Source organism: Hevea brasiliensis, chromosome 18 (assembly GCF_030052815.1).
Source record: "Hevea brasiliensis isolate MT/VB/25A 57/8 chromosome 18, ASM3005281v1, whole genome shotgun sequence".
NCBI classification, from domain to species: domain Eukaryota; kingdom Viridiplantae; phylum Streptophyta; class Magnoliopsida; order Malpighiales; family Euphorbiaceae; genus Hevea; species Hevea brasiliensis.
In genome coordinates, this window is record NC_079510.1 from 50,379,090 (window position 1) to 50,399,428 (window position 20,339).

Here is a 20,339-nt window from a genome sequence, read left to right on the forward strand (position 1 = left end):
CCCCAGAAAGAAGTCTAAGATAAGGTTTGTGCACAACTTGAATTTCTCTTGTGTTTTAAATTTTCAAATGAAACTAATGTGAATTTTCCTTGTATTTGAGAAATATTTACTTTCTTTTTAAGAATATTTTGAATGTTGAAAAGAATGTATTATTGTGTTGAAAAGGTTGACGTTTGACCATTGATTTAATTGTAGTAAGGGGGTGGCCAGATTGAATGTGATTTAGAAGTGCTTTGTGAAATTGAGATGTTGCCAATCTTATATATTGATTTGTGATGATTTGAAATGTTGTGATTTGAATGGAAATGGTTTAAATTATTTTGAAATCATAGTTGGCATGACAAATTTTGATTGCTTTTCTCATTAATAACTGTTAATGGGGTTGACATTGTTTTGTTACTTTCCTTTTCTGGCTTGTCAGTTGAGGCTGAGATTGGATGAACGCATTTATATTTGCTAGCTAGCCTTACTTCTCCCAATAGTAACGACTATAGGGTTGAGATAGCTTTGTCGTGGTGTACAACACGGCATTGATCGTGAAATTTTATGTCATGACTTAAACTGTGTGTAGATGGCAACACAAGTGATTTTAATTATTTTGATAAATATGTTGTGAAAATCAATGATTTGTGAATAACGATTTTATTGAGAATTGAGAATACTATTACTGTTTTCATATTTCATGGAAATTGAACATCTTGAATAATTTGTCATGATTTGATAAAATCATGCCTTATGATGATTTTAAAAATTAATAGTTGTGCACCACTGAGTTATATACTCAGCGATAGCTTTTTCTTATGCCGTTGTAGGTAAAGGAAAAGAAAAAGTAGCTGAGTGAGCGTATTAAGAGCTGTACTCCTTGACAGATAGGGTATAAATTTTAGGTTACTCTTTTTAAATTTTGTTTCTGATGTAAATAAAAACTGTATGTATGTAAAAATTATTTGAGCAGTTGTACAAAAACAATGTAATATTATTTTATTGATTTCCAATGAATGTAAATTTGTAAATATTTATTCCTTTTGGATATTGAATGAAGAAAATCATTGATGAAATGTGGATTTGATGAATTAATTATTGATTTATTGAGTAATTGTGATCAATGTATCTTGCTACAGTTTTTGTTAAACAGGTTTTGAATTTTTTGTTAATTGAATTTTTAGGCGCTATCACGCCAAATTTTCGTAAAATTTCTTTAAGCTTTAAAATTTTTTATTTTTCTTCTTAATTAATTTCATAATATTTTTCTTAAATCCTTTATCACCAAGTTTAATTTAAAATGTGAATTTGAAATCGTTTAAAATCCCTTATAGTATGTTTAATGGATTATCGGTAGACAGAGTTCTGTAATTCATTAGGCATATTATAGGATCATGTCATATTTTACGGAAGGGTAAGGTGTGACACATATATATATATATTTTGAAATTACAAAGATAATCAATATCTAACTCACAAAGCTGATAATCTGACTGTAACTGGTTCAGCTAGAAGAAGAAGACGGTTGGCCTCGATCACCTATACAGACATACTGACATCTATTAATTGACTAATTAAACTAATGAAATAGCCCAAAAGGTAAAAATAAATTCCTAGGATTTTACCAAAATTTTAGCAGAATCTCATTTGTAACTAGACTTAATCTCTCTGCAAGAAAATTTAATAACAAGTGGCCTCAGTCCCACAACAAACATCACATGCTCATCGGAGGCCTACAAGCATCCTAAGCTATGTCCAAATTTCCAAACTCTAGTTCGGCTCCTTAACTCTTTTATAGTCTAGATAATTATTTTTAATACTTTAAAATTAATGAAAATATTCCTGATAGTTCTCTACATTATCTTTATATTAATTAAGTTTATAAAACTTTTATTTTTTTTAAAAAATTCAAATTATTATAATTTAAATTTTATATTTTTACTCTGGTCATAAAAATTAAGAATGTATTAAAATATCACCTTAATGAAAAATTCTTACTTTTATTTGATTTATTATAAATTTAAAATATAAAAATATGATATTTAATAAATAAAATTTACTGTATATCTAATGTTATAAATCTATACTGTACCAATTTAAATAAGAAAAATCCTCATTTCAATTAGATAGATGAACAAAATACTTGCTTATAAAAAAATATATTTCTTCCCCATAAAAAACAAAATTTACAAAATCAAAAGTGGTTAGCTAATTAATTATCAAATTTAAAAGTACCTATTAAAGACCACTGTAAAAAAAAAATAATAATAATTAAAGAAGCCAGGAATAATAGTGAGTTTATTTTCTATGTCGACACTTGAGTAAGATTCTCATTAAACCAATCACCAATAATTATGTTTTCTAATTATGAGAATTTGGTTGCTACATTCAACGAGTACCAGCCGACATTGTGGAATGATAAGGTAAAGGACGTTACACAAGACAAGGTGCTCATCATCACACGTCTTGTCACAGTTTATATATATATATATATATATTTATTTATTATTTATTGTCAATAATATTATTTTCATATTAATTTTATATATAAATTAAAATTGTGCTTTAAACGGTTTATAAAGTACACTCATCAATTGAATTAATTTTAATTTATCTTATATATTTTAATAACTAAAAAATTTTATTTATTTTATTAAATAATATTTTTAAAATTTTATTTAAATATCATAAATTAGTTTTTTTTATTAAATTTATTGCACATACAATTCCATGGTATGTTAATTTTTTTTTTATATTTAAAATATGAAAAATGAAAACCGAGTTAAACGAATGTATGTATATGTGCTGAGGAAAATTTGCCATTTGCATTTCAAACTGAAAAAGGAAGAAAATCCTCTTGGAAATGATATTGGATCGATGGTCAAAAATAATTAAGCACCAACTCATTCAAGCGAATTCTGAAAATGAGAAAAATGTTTTGCACCTGAACCATGGACGCCATGCATGTACCTCATGATGTTAAGATGAGAAGCCTCCTTAATTAGGCTTAAATCCAGCCTTAATTAGTGTTTTTTTTTTTTAATTGGCATTGACATGAAACTTAAACTCAAAATCTCATGACTCTAAAGATAACTAAATATAACTAAGTTAAAACTCGTTAGAAAAATCATTTTAAATCATTAAAATACGCACGTGAAGAGTCTCTGATCTGTATATTTTACAAGAACTAAATATAGAATAAATCAAGTTTGATATTGAAAATAAAAAAGATCATGAATCCGAATAAAGATAGATGAGTTATGTGATGTCTATAGCCAGCTCAATTCCACAAAGATGGATATTGGAATAAATCACTATCAGTCTCAAAATGGGAAATGTACGTTGTTGCCCAATTCTCCTCCATTGTAACACCCCTGATTTTTTTTATATATTATTATTGGGCTTGGTGTAGGTATCCTCAATTCGCGGAAATTCGACAGTTGTCCGGATCTGTGAATTTCCGGCCAGACAGACCAGCTACCGGAAAAGTCTCCGAATTGGATCGAGGTCTTGGCTACCCCACCATTGTCAGGCATCCCGAGCGCGTTCCCGAAGTCGGAATCGGCAAAGGTAAACCCGAACCTTGTTTTTTCGTAATTTTCTAGTGCTTAAATAGGATTAAAAATCCATAAAATATTCGTGGTAGCTTAGAAAATTACGATTCTTTTTGCAATAGCCTAGTAATATTGCTAAGGACCGCGGGGCAAAATTTTAGAATTTTTAGAGCTTATTTGGGCAGTTTTTGCAAAAATGATCAATTATAAGGACTAAATTGTAAATTTACATATTGTGATTGAGGACTATTTGGATGGGCCCAGGAGGGGCTGTGTGATATGATTGAGTTGTGGATATATGGATTGTGGATATAGAAGTGTGTTTTGAGCTCTTTTGCAGGTTGGGTAGGTCCTAGGTATAGGGAGACTCACGGATTTTCGCACGACTTAGACGTATTTGGTCTTTTCCTTGTTTGTATAGAGTCAAATTTATTAAATGATTGTAATCAGAATTGTCAAGTGAGCCGATGACCTTCTTCCTCTCGCTCACCGCCACAAAGGACCGTTGTCCAGTCTGTGAGTAGAATATTAATTTTAATTGTAATTTCGATATTATTATATGTTCAAGCATGCCCATGCATCACTTATATGCATATATTTATGTAGTTAAACTCTAGGCACGATTTATGTTGCATTCATAACGGTTGATGTGCCATGGATGTTGTTGTGGTAATTTGGAGCAGTGTGCGTGTGTTGGCGTGCGTGTGATGTGGTGTGAACTATGGATAGGACGGGTAGTCACGGCTTGAGTTCTTCGCTGGGACCCGATCCTTCGAGGGGTAGTCACGGCTTGAGTTCTTCGCTGGGACCCTCGATTTGGTATTTAAGTGGAAGTCCGAGCTGAGTTCTTCGCTGGCACCAGGTTGGATTTAAGAGAGTCAGATAGGGATCACCCCATATACTATGAATGATGTTACAGGTGTGTGAGTGCTCCAAATTACCTTTTGATGCTATGATGTGAATATGATGTTAATGTTGCATTTCACTCTACAAAGTTGCATTAGTTTGAGATAGTTATAGAGATTATAGTTAAGATTGATATTTTACTCTCTCGAGTCGAACGCCACCTCTGCTCAAAAATTTTTACAGCCACAGGAGGATATTTTGTTGCAGGTTAACTCGCTTTTATACTTCGCAGTTGTTTATCGATATTTGTGTAATTTTATTTACTCCTAGAATTTCCGCATGTGTTAGCAGTAATTATTTGAATTTGGTCTGTAATATTATATTCATGTTGGACCTGTAAACTTAATATTTTAAGTCTGTTTTGATGGATTGGATGAGGGAGCTGAGCTCCCATTTATTATTATGTTGATGAGTATGTGGAGGGTGAGCTGAGCTCCCCAATGGATGGTTTATTGTGTTTACAGGTTGGGTGAGTCGAAAACTCCCCGTTGGGAAGTCCATTTTATGGCCGGACTCTGTCCGTTTGTTTTCTTGAAATTGGGCCCAAATGGGCCTTAGAGTTGGGTTAATGAATAGTTAAGGCTTACTACGGGCCTCGGGGGCTTTAGGCTGGCCCAGGTCCTAATGCCGGTCCGGCCCATAGGTTGGGTCGTGACAAATGTGGTATCAGAGCTTAGGCTCCAGATTCATAGGGAAAAATTATCTAAGTGTTGGGAAGAGTCTACTAGGAGTCACATGCGGAGTATAGGATTCTGTTTCGTCTTTTCCTGTAATTCTTTGTTTCTAGATTCTACGTTATACCTCGGAAAATATAAGATTACCTCAGTTAGTGTCTTGATTTTCGTGGAGTACACAGAAATGTGAAATAGAGTTAGTAGACATGTGAGATCTATCATGAGGATACGTACTCCAAGAAATGTTATATTTTTGTCAGTATGGGTTTAAATGGTGTGCCCATTTTGTGTAAGGCACGAGTACATAAAAGTGAGTCTTAAAAGTACAGTTGCCCTAGATAAGGATGAGGATACCACTCTCGGCGGTCATCGAGATGACCCAAATGTAATAAGTTTGTGATAATAGAAGATTCGGAGAGATAAGAAATTAGGAGACCTAGTCCGCAGACGTATCGTAGTAACTATACAATGTTCTCGATGTCCGCTCTGTAAGTCGCAGACATGCATCGACATGAGTTTATTGTGTAGATCTGCGTGCATAACCGTTGTGGTCCATAATTATGGTGTTTGAGATGGGTTCTGCTTTTGGTACAGCTTATGCCGCAACGAGTTCTATATTTGCAGAGGAGTTGGGAACTCTGGCTAAGAGTCTAGAGTTAGAATATTGAAAGGTCACGGTTGGGTGATAACTAGAGTCGTGACTCGATTACCCCAAAGATGAGCTAGAGTTACATCAAGAGTTGCCATCAGACCAGAGGTTTTGGACTAGTTGCAAAGTAAAGGTGACACTTATAGAGTGAGAATAGTATACCTTGTGTGTATCAGTATGGAATAAAGTACAACTCTACTACCTAGAGAAGGTCGAAACTATGAATTGATGATTTATAGAGCTATGATATGATAAAAGAGTCATTAACTTGACATGGTTCTGGCAAGGTGGTAGATGTAGTACCTTTGTTGCAGCAAGTTAGGATATAGTCCTATCTTTTGTAATGGATCGAAGGTTATTACTGATAATGATGACTTATGGAATAGTGTCCCAGATGGGACTGTAGAGTGTGGTAGAGAGTAGTTGGCTCGGGTATCCTGGAGAGGATGCAAGTTCTATTATACGAATCATATATAATCAGATCACGATGGATGTAAATCCTTTGAATTGGATGACGGGTTTGGGTGCCCGAAATCTTAAGTTTTGGAATTGAGTAAACATGGAAAATAATTATAATAGTGTTAAGAGTAATAAATTAGCGAAGATAAATCACAGAAGGCCAATGGATAAAGAAAGTGCAGAATGAAAGTTTGGACAATTGATTGCAGATGCAATATAATCTAAATGCTAGTGGAAGTACTAGCTAGAGTGGTCAAAGGACCAAACTGAGTAGCAGGACATATGATAACGCGATAGAGACTCTGAAAGATATAGTTAGCAAGTACAGCTATTATGTTAGGAAGAAGAATGGAACCAGGGATAGAATAGTCAAGTTCTATTTTGGGTAAGACAAAGGAAATAAATGAAAGGACAACCTAAAGAGCGCATAATAAAAGGAACAAAGTTAAGATATAGGATAGGCTAAGTGTTATTCTTGGCAAGGAGAATGACAAGGATGGAAAACCCAAAATGGGACCACATTAGTGAGAGAAGTGATGGAGATATGGAATACAATAATAATGAGTAAATGTTAGAAGGTGTGCGATGGTATTGCGGACTACCTAAATAGGTAGAGAAAGAGAAGTTAGTAAGCAGTAAGTTGAATAAAAGTCAGTCTAAGGGATCAAATAGGTATGATGAGAGGAAAAGAATGATAGATAATGATACATATGCTTAGTTTAGACTTTTGAGATAGTGAGAAGGTAGTTAGAGGTTCGTTATGAATGTCAGGCAAACATTTTTAGTGTGATCATCAGAATCACTTTGTAGTGAAGCAATAACGACAGGACAATAGTAGGGGTAGAACGAAAAGTGACAAGTCTGGATGGTTATAAATCACTAGAAAGTTCAAGGATCAAATTAATGACCCTAGATAAGGGTGGAATTAGTGTTGGAAGAATTTATTAGTGAGAGAAATCTTTCAGGAATCAACAAAAGTTAAGGGCACAATAAAAACGATGATAGATATGAATCATAGGTCGAGTATAAGTAAAGTTAATAAATTATAAAATATTATGTCAAGAAGGAAAATGGTACGGTAAAGGGTTCATGCAGATGATACCTTATAGGTAGAGCATAATTGTGCTAGGAGATGATGAAATTTGGAGAGAAAGACCAAGAAACTTAGGTGAAACGTTATAATATGACAATCGGGTGTAGTTGAATATAAGAGGATATGTTCTTTCTTTTCAAGTTTAGCTTGTGCTTTTGGTTCTAGAAGGTTATATAAGGAAATGTAAACCGAGTCAAGGAGACCTAGTTATTGAGAGTTTAGTAGGCACAAATTCATACATAATTTCTGATATGAGAATGACAAGAAGTGCATACCTAGTATTAAGTATGAAAGGACGAACAGAGTAATGACAGGAGTTAAATTGAGTTAGCTACTAAGGCTTGCAACTGTTTTAAACTATGAGCTGGAGGAAGTACTATTTATGGTTGAGATTCAATAGATGAAATTGTTACTGATGGGTAATTTGAGGTTGAAGTTTAGAAAGCTATGGGCAGTATATATGATTATAGTAAGGAGAATGAACACGTGAAGTATCTTGTTTGGAATTAAGGCATGACACATATTTCCTACAGCCGTGTTAGTTCAGATGGAACTTATAGTTTATGGGGCTCATATTCATCCAGGATAAGCAATTTCCTACTAAGGCTGATAGGGAATGATAATGTTCTGATAGTTAAGTTGGAAAAAAGGGGATACAAGAAAAAAAAAAAAAAAAAAAGTTTTCTATGGTTAATTATAAGTGTTACGAAAGGTGAAGAATGTGCTGGTAGGAGAAAATCGTAAGGTTAGAATTCCCGAAGTAATGGAACTAGTAATCAAGATAAGACTAAGAAATAAAAAGAAAATTAAAGTTGATGATGGGATAGACATCTTTGAAGGAAAAGGTGTAAGGATGAGATAGGACTAAAATTAAGGAATAAGTACAGCAGGTTGAAATGATACCAACAATACCAAAAATAGGAAAAGGGAAGTGGATAAGATGCAAAGGACAGGAAGAGAGCTCGATAGAGTCAGTTATAATGATGAGGATAAGGAGTGTCTAACCACCGCCTCGTGTTAACACTACCTATGAGCGGTGAAGGATACACCGTGTACTGTGACGCCTCCAGAGTTGGCCTAGGGTGTGTTTTGATGCGGAATGGAAAAGTAGTGGCTTATGCTTCAAGGCAGCTGAAGAGGCATGAGCAGAACTATCCCACCCATGATTTGGAAATGGCGGCTGTAGTCTTTGCACTAAAAATCTGGAGACACTACCTGTATGGTGAAGTATGCGAGATATACACCGACCACAAGAGTTTAAAGTACATCTTCCAACAGAGGGATTTAAACTTGAGACAGAGGAGATGGATGGAGCTTCTGAAAGACTATGATTGCACCATCCAGTACCACCCTGGGAAGGCCAATGTTGTGGCAGATGCCTTGAGCAGAAAATCTTCTGGCAGTTTGGCGCACATTTCAGCAGAGAAAAGACCATTGATTCAGGAAGTACATGAGTTGATGGATCAAGGTCTAATCCTAGATCTTTCAGATGAGGGGGTATTGTTGGCTCACTTTTCAGTGAGGCCAGACTTGAGGGACAGAGTTAGAGTTTCCCAACACAGAGACCAACAATTAATGAAGATCATAGAAAGAGTACAGCAAGGTGAAGGTGGTGAGATTGGATTTGCCAATGATGGCGCCCTAGTGCAAGGTTCTAGGATATGTGTGCCCAATGTGGACAACCTCAGGAATGAAATCATGCGAGAGGCACACTATACACTGTACAATGTCCACCCAGGTTCCACCAAAATGTACCATGATGTGAAAGATAGCTACTGGTGGAATGGCATGAAGAGAGACATAGCAGACTTTGTGTCCAAGTGCTTGACTTGTCAGAAGGTGAAGTTTAAACACCAGAGACCGTCATGTAATCAGAAAGAGCTCCCTATCCCAGAATGGAAGTGGGAAATGATTACTATGGATTTTGTGACTGGGTTGCCCCGTACCACGCGAGGATATGATTCGATATGGGTAATTGTAGACCGCTTAACTAAATCAGCTCACTTCTTGCCAGTGAAGATCACATATTCTGTGGCACAGTATGCCTGGCTCTACATTCGAGAAATAGTCAGATTGCATGGAGTTCCGGCTTCCATAATATCTGACAGAGGGCCCCAGTTCACTTCTCGGTTTTGGAGAAAGTTGCAGGAGGCACTTGGCACACAGTTGAACTTCAGTACGGCTTTTCACCCTCAGACAGACGGACAGTCCGAAAGGACAATCCAAACACTGGAAGACATGCTTCGCATGAGTGTCTTGGATTTTGGAGGTCAATGGGATGAGCAGTTAGCTTTGGTGGAGTTTGCCTATAACAACAGTTATCACTCCAGCATAGGGATGGCACCCTATGAGGCACTATATGGGAGAAAGTGTAGGTCTCCTCTGTGTTGGACAGAAATGGGGGAAGCAAGGGTGCATGATGTAGACCTAGTGCAGTACACTTCAGAAGTAGTTCCTTTAATCAGGGAACGACTGGGGACAGCTTTCAGTAGACAGAAGAGTTATGCAGACCCCAGACGGAGGGATGTGGAGTTTGCAGTGGGCGACTATGTATTCCTGAAGGTTTCTCCAATGAAGGGAGTCATGAGATTTGGAAAAAGGGCAAGTTGGCACCTCAGTATATTGGACCTTTTGAGGTTACGGATAGAGTTGGAGCAGTTGCCTACCGGTTGGAGCTACCACCCAACCTTTCTCACGTTCATCCCGTGTTTCACATCTCCATGCTAAGAAAATACATTCCAGATCCTTCTCATGTACTATAACCAGATGTAATAGAGCTAAAAGAGAACTTGACATTTGAGGAGCAACCTGTAGCCATAGTGGACTACCAAGTGAGACAACTAAGATCAAAACAGATCCCTATGGTGAAGGTTTTGTGGAGGAGTCAGTCAGTGGAAGAGTGCACCTGGGAGTTAGAACGGGACATGCGTAGCAAGTACCCTTATCTGTTCAATGTATAATCATGTGATTTATTCTGCCTTGTGTAAAATTCGAGGACGAATTTTCTGTAAGGGGGGAAGAATGTAACACCCCTGATTTTTTTTATATATTATTATTGGGCTTCGTGTAGGTATCCTCAATTCGCGGAAATTCGACAGTTGTCCGGATCTGTGAATTTCCGAATTGGATCGAGGTCTTGGCTACCCCACCATTGTCAGGCATCCCGAGCGCGTTCCCGAAGTCGGAATCGGCAAAGGTAAACCCGAACCTTGTTTTTTCGTAATTTTCTAGTGCTTAAATAGGATTAAAAATCCATAAAATATTCGTGGTAGCTTAGAAAATTACGATTCTTTTTGCAATAGCCTAGTAATATTGCTAAGGACCGCGGGGCAAAATTTTAGAATTTTTAGAGCTTATTTGGGCAGTTTTTGCAAAAATGATCAATTATAAGGACTAAATTGTAAATTTACATATTGTGATTGAGGACTGTTTGGATGGGCCCAGGAGGGGCTGTGTGATATGATTGAGTTGTGGATATATGGATTGTGGATATAGAAGTGTGTTTTGAGCTCTTTTGCAGGTTGGGTAGGTCCTAGGTATAGGGGAGACTCTGCCGGATTTTCGGCACGACTTAGGACGTATTTGGTCTTTTTCCTTGTTTGTATAGAGTCAAATTTATTAAATGATTGTAATCAGAATTGTCGTGAGCCGATGACCTTCTTCCTCTGCCCAGCCGCCACAGTGACCGTTGTCCAGTCTGTGAGTAGAATATTAATTTTAATTGTAATTTCGATATTATTATATGTTCAAGCATGCCCATGCATCACTTATATGCATATATTTATGTAGTTAAACTCTAGGCACGATTTATGTTGCATTCATAACGGTTGATGTGCCATGGATGTTGTTGTGGTAATTTGGAGCAGTGTGCGTGTGTTGGCGTGCGTGTGATGTGGTGTGAACTATGGATAGGACGGGTAGTCACGGCTTGAGTTCTTCGCTGGGACCCGATCCTTCGAGGGGTAGTCACGGCTTGAGTTCTTCGCTGGGACCCTCGATTTGGTATTTAAGTGGAAGTCCGAGCTGAGTTCTTCGCTGGCACCAGATTGGATTTAAGAGAGCTGTATAGGGGATCAGCTCCCATATACTATGAATGATGTTACAGGGTGTGTGAGTGCTCCAAATTACCTTTTTGATGCTATGATGTGAATATGATGTTAATGTTGCATTTCACTCTACAGGTTGCATTAGTTTCAGATAGTTATAGAGATTATAGTTAAGATTGATATTTTACTCTCTGAGTCGAACGCTCACTCCTGTTCAAAAATTTTTACAGGCCACAGGAGGATATTTTGTTCTGGGTTAACCTGCTTTTATACTTCGCAGGTTGTTTATCGATATTTGTGTAATTTTATTTACTCCTAGAATTTCCGCATGTGTTAGCAGTAATTATTTGAATTTGGTCTGTAATATTATATTCATGTTGGACCTGTAAACTTAATATTTTAAGTCTGTTTTGATGGATTGGATGAGGGAGCTGAGCTCCCATTTATTATTATGTTGATGAGTATGTGGAGGGTGAGCTGAGCTCCCCAATGGATGGTTTATTGTGTTTACAGGTCGGGTGAGTCGAAAACTCCCCGTTGGGAAGTCCATTTTATGGCCGGACTCTGTCCGTTTGTTTTCTTGAAATTGGGCCCAAATGGGCCTTAGAGTTGGGTTAATGAATAGTTAAGGCTTACTACGGGCCTCGGGGGCTTTAGGCTGGCCCAGGTCCTAGTGCCGGTCCGGCCCATAGGTTGGGTCGTGACATCCATGGTACACAATACCTCCGTTGGAAAAGATTGGAATTCTCCTGATAAATTATCAATCATGAATAAGTCATTATCAGGCCACAGAGGAGAATATTCACAAGAACTACTGCTGCAGACACCTCCTTGGGGAGCGTATTAATGAGAGAAGGATTCTTCAAGTCACATTTGATCTATACACGTCGCCTCACTGTCCTGCATTAGATGCAAGTCTTCCATTGAAAATAATTCCTCCTGAGAACATTGAAGGTCTTCTTGCAATTCATGTAAAACAATATTCTGCTCTATGTTGTGGTTTACATCAAATTCATTTTCAAGTTTGGATCTTGAAGAGAAACCAGAAGGGGATGACTCCGATAAAATTGGGGTTTCCTTAGAGTAATCTGAAGTTGATGCATTTGGAGAGGTGGAAACTGAGATATCATGTTCAGAATCATTTTTCCTTTTGGGTTCTACTTCAGATATTTGCTTTCCTTGCAATTTAGTTTCTTAAACACCATAATAGTTCTTCCAGTTCTTTAAATTACTGCGCCAATGATTTTTTAATTTCATTGTCAGTTCTCCCAGGCATTTTAGCTGCAATTGCTGCCCATCTGAAACAAAATAATTAAAGAAACATATCTAAAGTTTTCTTCTTCGATCTAGAAATATAACAAAATGATTTCCTGATAATCTCCAACTAAATTGTTCTACGTACACTGTGTAAAGAACGTAAATGTACATCCATAAGTTAGAGCAAGTGTTTGCCTATTTCCTAGTAATTTATGAAGAGAGAGTCTTCCTTGCTGAAGTTTCCTGGCTTTATACCTGGTTTTAGGTAATTCATCCAACGAAGCCTGCAACTCTTCCCTGACCTTAACAAACCTAAAGTAAAGGAATTAAAAAAAAATGCTTAATGATTCTAATTTAACACTGACAAACCAATCAACTGATTAATTTTCTTACCAGCAGCTTTTGGCATCTCATTCCAATTCCAAATTCCGTATCTATTAATATAGGTTATCAACTTCTGATCTTCTTCAGGACTCCATGTGCCCTTTTTCAATGGTAGTTCTTCCTTTTGCCTCTGGAGATCCATTTCTGGCAGGATCAAGTTGGGTGTTCCAGCTTACAGAAGACCCTACCAGAGACATCACTATATATGAGTCTGGCAGGCAAATTTGAAATTGTTACAATTTTTTTAAAGGGTCAATTCTTTGTAGGTTTATTAAACACATAGAAAACGGTAAGATTCAACACACACAGAGACCCGCCAGGAACATTCGTTAATTTTTGCTGTAGGGAAACGCTTGACCTTTTTTTTTTAAGAGTGGAAACACTTGACCTTAATTTGATCAGTGATGTATCATTTTTGTTTATTAATTCGTGTTGGTTGAATAGAAAAAGAAGTCATTCCCCGACCTTGACAAACCTAACAAAAAGGAAAAAGAAAAAAAAAAAGAAAAAAAAAAATCAAACAGCTGCAGGATCGATCATTCACATAATCCGATATATAATAATAGAACACACCTTAGATTTTTTTTTATTATTTTTTTAATTTTTTTTTACTGGGGCTATATAGAAGGAAGTTAATTAGATTCAAGTTAAGCAACTATACATGCTTCTTACCGGGCATTTTTTCAAGAGGAGACAATTGATAAAAATAAATAAAAGGGGTGACTTGAAAAAAATATAATTAGTGTTTAGTAAATAAAAAATTAAAAGAAAATAATTACTGAAATATAGTTGGGTATTGCTTAAAATTGCGTTTGGCTATTGAACGTTACTTTAAAAAGCTTCTAACTACTTTTTAATCTTTAAAAATATAGATTAATTATTTTAAGGTCCTTAAAAAAATTTTTAATTACAAAATTATCGATATATTTTACAAAATAATCCTAAATATTATAACTATTTACAAATAAACCTTTATATTTTTGTAATTAATAAACATATAAGGATTAATTTGTAAAAAAAAATTAATATTTGTTGTATATAAAAAAATTGAAAATTAGACATAAAATTAATAACTATATAATATAAAAAATTTAAAAATAAAAATATTATTTATATGTAAAAGAATAGTAATATTTATTTAGCAAATTAATAAAATTAGTATAGTGAATGAATCATATTAAATATTTTATAAATATTTGAAAATTGGTATTATTTAGTATTTATTAATTTAATAAAATTTTAAATTATGATAAATATTATTAATATGAATTAATAAAAAAGATATAAATAAATAATTGTTGAAATAAATTAATTCAGAATAATTGTTGAAATAAAGATATGAATAATCTCATGAGGAGCTTGAATTATATCACAATTACAATTTGCATTGAAATCCTGGGACCAGGGGTAGCTCAATAGAGTCTCACAATAACAAAATATTGAATTATCTTATAAATTTTAATATATATAGATTTGATAAAATTTGCATTTGAAGAAAAAAAAATAGAGAATTTTTTGTTGAATTTCAGATGGGTTTTCATAAATCTTCATACTTTTTCTTTAAAAGGTGGCAACTTAAAAAAAATAATATAGGTAATATATAAATATTTTAGTAAAAATAAATTTAATTAGTAAGAATATAAAAGATAAAATAAACAGAATAAATTAAAAAATATAATCAAGTATCACAACTAGGTTATTTTATTTATGCTACAGGATGCAAAATACCATTCCATCTATTGTATTAGTGATGTTCTGTATGATATTGTGGTTATATTCAAATTGTTTGTCTAATTTTTTTATATTTTTATTTAAATTTTTTGATAAATGCTTTTTTATATTAATTGTGTCACTTTTATTTATATTTGTTAAAAAATAATTAAATCTTAATATATATCAAGATAATTAATGCAAATTAATATTTATTAACTTTGTTTATATTTTATTATCTAATTATCAATTTTTTCCTCCATATAATTCATTGATTAATAATTATTAAAAGCTATTTATTATAAACTAATTATCAAAATTTTATTTCATTGAACATTGAAACTGTATTTAAAATATTTATACATTACTTTTATTATTTTATTTATTTTGATTTTTAATTACATATTTCACAAATATTGATTTAATATTTATAAATTATTTTATTTATTTTTAATTAATTTATTTCAACAATTATTTATTTATATCTTTTTTATTAATTCATATTAATAATGTTTATCATAATTTAATATTTTGTTAAATTAATAAATACTAAATAATACCAATTTTCAAATATTTATAAAATATTTAATATAATTCATTTACTATACTAATTTTATTAATTTGCTAAATAAATATTAATGCTCTTTTACATATAAATAATATTTGTATTTTTAAATTTTTTATATTATATAGTTATTAGTTTTATTTACAATTTTAAAATTTTTTAATTGCAAAAATATAAGTGGCTTATGTGTAAATAGTTATAATATTTAGGGTTATTTTATAAAATATATGGATGATTTTGTAATTAAAAATTTTTTTAAAGACATTAAAGTAATTAATTTATATTTTTTAGGATCAAAAAAAAAGTTGGACATTCCTTAAAGTAGCATCCAATTAGAAATTATTAGGTGCACCTAGTGCACATGTACTATCTCTCACACTCATGTGGGATCCACTCTATTATCATAGGGAGGCCCCACATTTCTATGAAAGAGAGAACAATATTTTTTAGTACTTCTGGTGTATCTAATAATTAGCTGCATCCAACAATTGTCATACAATTGATCGTCTCTCTTTACTCCACGTCAGGTAAAACACTACCTTTTAATAAATATTTTTCAAGCCAACCCTTAGTGTTTTTTTTTTTCAATTGCCCTTTTTTAGAAAAAAAAAGCCCCTTCTGCCCTGCAGCTTTTGGCATCGCAGTCCAGCTCCAAATACCATATCTGTTAATATGAGCTATCAACTTGTGATCCTCTTCGGGACTCCGAGTGCCTTTTTTCAATGGTATTTGATCAGAATTTGGAGCCCTCATCATCAGATCTCTTCGATGGAGCTAGGTTTCTATCTTTAACAATTACTTTTGCATCTTAAAAGCCGTTGCCTTGCCTATAGAGTTGTTGCCATTATATCCTACATTATTTCCACTAGAAAAACACGTTTCAAAGTTAATTTTTCTAACAGGACGACTTTTAAACACAAACCAAAGCATGTGTATTATATATATAAAAAATTTCATGGTATAGAATCTATATATTTAATAGGTAAATTTTAGTTTAAAAATATATCTTACTATATATTTTATATTCTGAATTTATTGTCGATTAAATCTAAATAAGAAAAATTCTTACTACTTTTTATATGACTTTCTCATAAAATACTTTTTGAAATTAAATTAAATATGATCTATTTTATAAAAAATGAAAATTTATAAAATCATAGGCGACTAGCTAATTAATTATCAAAGTTACAAGTACCAATTAAAGGACATTCTAAAAAAAAACAAAAACTAATTAACGGAGCCAGTCTAGGAATATTAGAGTGAGTTTATTTTCCATGTCGACACTTGAGTAAGATACCACCGAACGTGGTGGCTTAGTAGTAAGCCTTGGAAGTTGGAAGCGTCCGACTATGGTTTAAATTCTCATACTGGCGTTGATGACTTAATATTGTCTCCACTTGTAGTAAATGGGTGAATCGATAGAGTGTAATCCGTTCTTATAACTCTTTGGAGACTCACTATGGCTTGATGGTAGGTCCTCCCTATGGAAGGTTTAATTAGGGCCTAATGAAACCGTTTAACCACAGACTCTGACTTAGAAAATAATGATCGTCACATTCGAAAAACTTCTTTTTTTTTTGCAGTTAAAAAAAAAAAAAAACACTTGAGTGAGATTCTCATCAAATCAGTCACCAATAATTATATTTTCTAATTCAACTAGTGCCGACCGACATTGTGGAATGATACGGTAAAAGGCATTACACAAGGCGAGGTGCTTATTATCACACGTTGATCTTGTCATGATTTATATTACATATATTTTTTTATTATTTATTGTCAATAATAATATTTTCATTATATATACATTAAAATTATGCTTTAACAGGCTTATAAAGTATACTCTATAATTTTAACATATTTTTCAACAAAATCAATTTTTTTATTAATAAGAATAAAGTGACAGTCATCAATTGAATTAATTTTAATTAATTTTATATATTTTAATTGTTAAAAGATTTTATTTATTTTATTAAATAATACATTTTAAATTTTCTCTGAATATAATTTTCAATTTGAGTGTGGAAACGCCGCATACTTAAATAAAAAAATATAAATATTAATTTCATACTTTTCAATTTCATAATAATTAAGGTCGTATTATAAATTAGTTTTTTTTTATTATGATTAAAAATATTGCGCATAAAATTCCATGATATGTTAATTTTAATAGATGAAAACTGAAAACCGAGTTAAACGAATGTATATATGCTGAGGAAATTTTGCCATTTGCATTTCGAGCTGAAAAAGGAAGAAAATACTCGTGGAAATGATATTGGATCGATGGTCAAAAATAATTAAGCACCAACTCATTCATGCGAATTCTGAAAATGAGAAAAATGTTTTGCATCTGAACCATGGACGCCATGCGCGTACCTCATGATGCTGAGATGAGAAGCCTCCTTAATTAGGCTTAAATTCACCATTAATTAATTTTTTTTTTTTTAATAATTGGTATAGATATGGAATTTAAACTCAAGATCCCCTAACTTTAAAGACCACTTAATATTGCAGAGTTAAAATTTATTAGTAAAATTATTTTATATTCTCTCTAACTTTTTTATTTTCTAAATTGATTATTAATTAGATTGTTGGAGTACCCAAGGAAATCAAGTTGATATTAAAAATAAAAAAGATTGTGGATCCGAATAAAGATAGATGATGAGTTATATGATGTCTATAGCCTGCTTAATTCCACAAAGAAGGATATTGGAATAAATCACTATCAGCCTCAAAATGAGAAATGTACGCTGTCGCCCAATTCTCCTCCATGGTACACAATACCTCCATTGGAAAAGATTGGAATTCTCCTGATAAACTATCTACCATGAATAAGTCATTATCAGGCCACAGAGGAGAATATTCACAAGAATTACTGCTGCAGACACCTCCTTGGGAAGCATATTGATGAGAGAACGATTCTTCAAGCCACATTTGATCTACATACGTCGCCCCACTGTCCTGCAATAGATGCAAGTCTTCCATTGAAAATGATTTCTCCTGCGACCATTGAACGTCTCTTTGCAATTCATATGAAACAAAATTCTGCTCTATGTTGTGGTTTTCATCAAATTCATTTTCAAGATTGGATCTTGAAGAGAAACCAGAAGGTGATGACTCTGATAAAATTGGGGTGACCTTAGAGTAATCTGAAGTTGATGCATTTGGAGAGGTGGAAGCTGAGATATCATGTTCAGAATCAATTTTCCTTTTGGGTTCTACTTCAGATATTTGCTTTCGTTGCAATTTAGTTTCTTGAACACCACAATAGTTGTTCAAGCGTTTCTTTAAATTACTGTGCCAGTGATTTTTTATTTCATTATCAGTTCTCCCAGGCATTTTAGCTGCAATTGCTGCCCATCTGAAACAAAATAAATTAAAGAAACATCATCAATCATCAAAAGTTTTTCTTCTTCGATTTAGAAATATAACAAAAAGATTTCTTGATAATCTTCAACTGAATTGTTCTGTGTACGATGTGAAAAGAACGTAAATGTACATCGATAAGTTAGAGCAGGTGTTTACCTATTTCCTAGTAATTCATGAAGACAGAGTATGGTATCATCTTCTTCCTTGCTAAAGTTTCCTCGCTTTATACCTGGTTTTAGGTAATTCATCCAACGAAGCCTGCAACTCTTCCCTGACCTTAACAAAGCTAAAGCAAAGGAATTAAAAAAATTGCTTAATGATTCTAATTTACCACTCACAAACCAATTAACTGATTAATTTTCTTACCAGCAGCTTTTGGCATCTCATTCCAATTCCAAATTCCGTATCTATTAATATAGGTTATCAACTTCTGATCTTCTTCAGGACTCCATGTGCCCTTTTTCAATGTTAGTTCTCCCTTTTGCCTCTGGAGATCCATTTCTGGCAGGATCAAGTTGGGTGTTCCAGCTTACAGAAGACCCTACCAGAGACATCACTATATATGAGTCTAGCAGGAGACTTGTTTCTAATAAAGCTCCAAATTTGAAATTGTTACAATTTTTTTAAAGGGTCAATTCTTTGTAGGTCTATTAAACACATGGAAAACGGTAAGATTCAACATACACACAGACCCGCCAGGAACATTCATTAATTTTTGCTGTAGGGAAACACTTGAACTTTTTTTTTTTGAGAGTGGAGACACTTGACCTTAATTTTATCAGTGATGTATCATTTTTGTTTATTAATTCGTGTTGGTTGAATAGAAAGAGAAGTCATTAATCCGCACACAAGAAAGAGTCAATTTAATTTAATTAATTACATATATGCACATGACAATCTCCAAGGCTTTAATATGGATCATATATATATACATAAAGGTAAAATTTCTCAAATTATTCAATTTTTTTTTAATCAGCTTAATCTCTTCAGTCCATAACTTAAATAAGATGGAGTTATTATTAAAGTTTCTCATAATTACTAAGTCATTCTGTAAGAATGAGTTTTATTAATTTATCTCTAGTGAGTTGCTTGGGAATTTGTACAATTGTGAGTGTTGTCTTCATATCAGCAAGGATCATTAGAGTGTTAGAAGAAATTCTTAGCTACCAAAGATCAACAGCATGATTCTGAAGTCTGTACATGATTTGATGATGGAGAGTTATTGCTATAAAACCCTGTTGCATATAACATAATCATACATCATAAAACTAAATTTCTTCATTGATTAATCTGTGTGAGAATTTAAGACGAAATAGGTGAAAAATTATGTTTTTCAAAATGATTATAAATTTGTATCGAATCGAATTTACAATAGTAAAAAAAAATAATGTTCAATACGAATTATATCATGATAACAACTTTATATAGTAAATAATTCATGAATAAATTAATTATGAGATAAAGTTGACTAGATCTAATGATAGTGTCATAAGCCACTGTTTTTGGTATTTCCCGAAGACAGAAAATATAATAATAATAATAATAATAATAATAATAATAATAATAATAATAATAATGTTGGGAGTCCTCAAATTAAAAAATGTTCAATTTGTATGGGCGGCTAATATAAGTATTAAAAGCAGCGAATGAATACAAATCCAATCTCAAAACCAACCCTCGAACTCGAAACCCTG

The 20,339-nt window shown here is 33.2% G+C and overlaps 1 protein-coding gene and 1 pseudogene across 1 annotated transcript; both read right to left on the reverse strand.

Annotated features, from left to right (window-relative positions):
• Positions 1-12,183: 12,183 nt before the first annotated feature.
• Positions 12,184-13,159, reverse strand: LOC110666736 (transcription factor MYB114-like; annotated as a pseudogene).
• A 4,805-nt stretch (positions 13,160-17,964) lies between these two features.
• LOC110654882 (transcription factor MYB4-like) lies at positions 17,965-19,144 on the reverse strand. The gene is made up of 3 exons (XM_058140605.1): positions 19,012-19,144; positions 18,802-18,931; positions 17,965-18,637 (listed from the first exon to the last, which is right to left on the reverse strand). Exons 1-3 carry the CDS (start codon positions 19,142-19,144, stop codon positions 17,965-17,967), a joined length of 936 nt encoding a protein of 311 aa, XP_057996588.1.
• Positions 19,145-20,339: the final 1,195 nt, after the last annotated feature.

Coding starts and splice junctions, on each gene's coding strand:
- LOC110654882 (XM_058140605.1), bottom strand. CDS start 19,144: ATGGATCTCCAGAGGCAAAAGGGAGAACTAACATTGAAAAAGGGCACA. Junction 18,932..19,011: donor TGAGATGCCAAAAGCTGCTG/GTAAGAAAATTA, acceptor CCTTTGCTTTAG/CTTTGTTAAGGTCAGGGAAG. Junction 18,638..18,801: donor CATGAATTACTAGGAAATAG/GTAAACACCTGC, acceptor ATTTTGTTTCAG/ATGGGCAGCAATTGCAGCTA.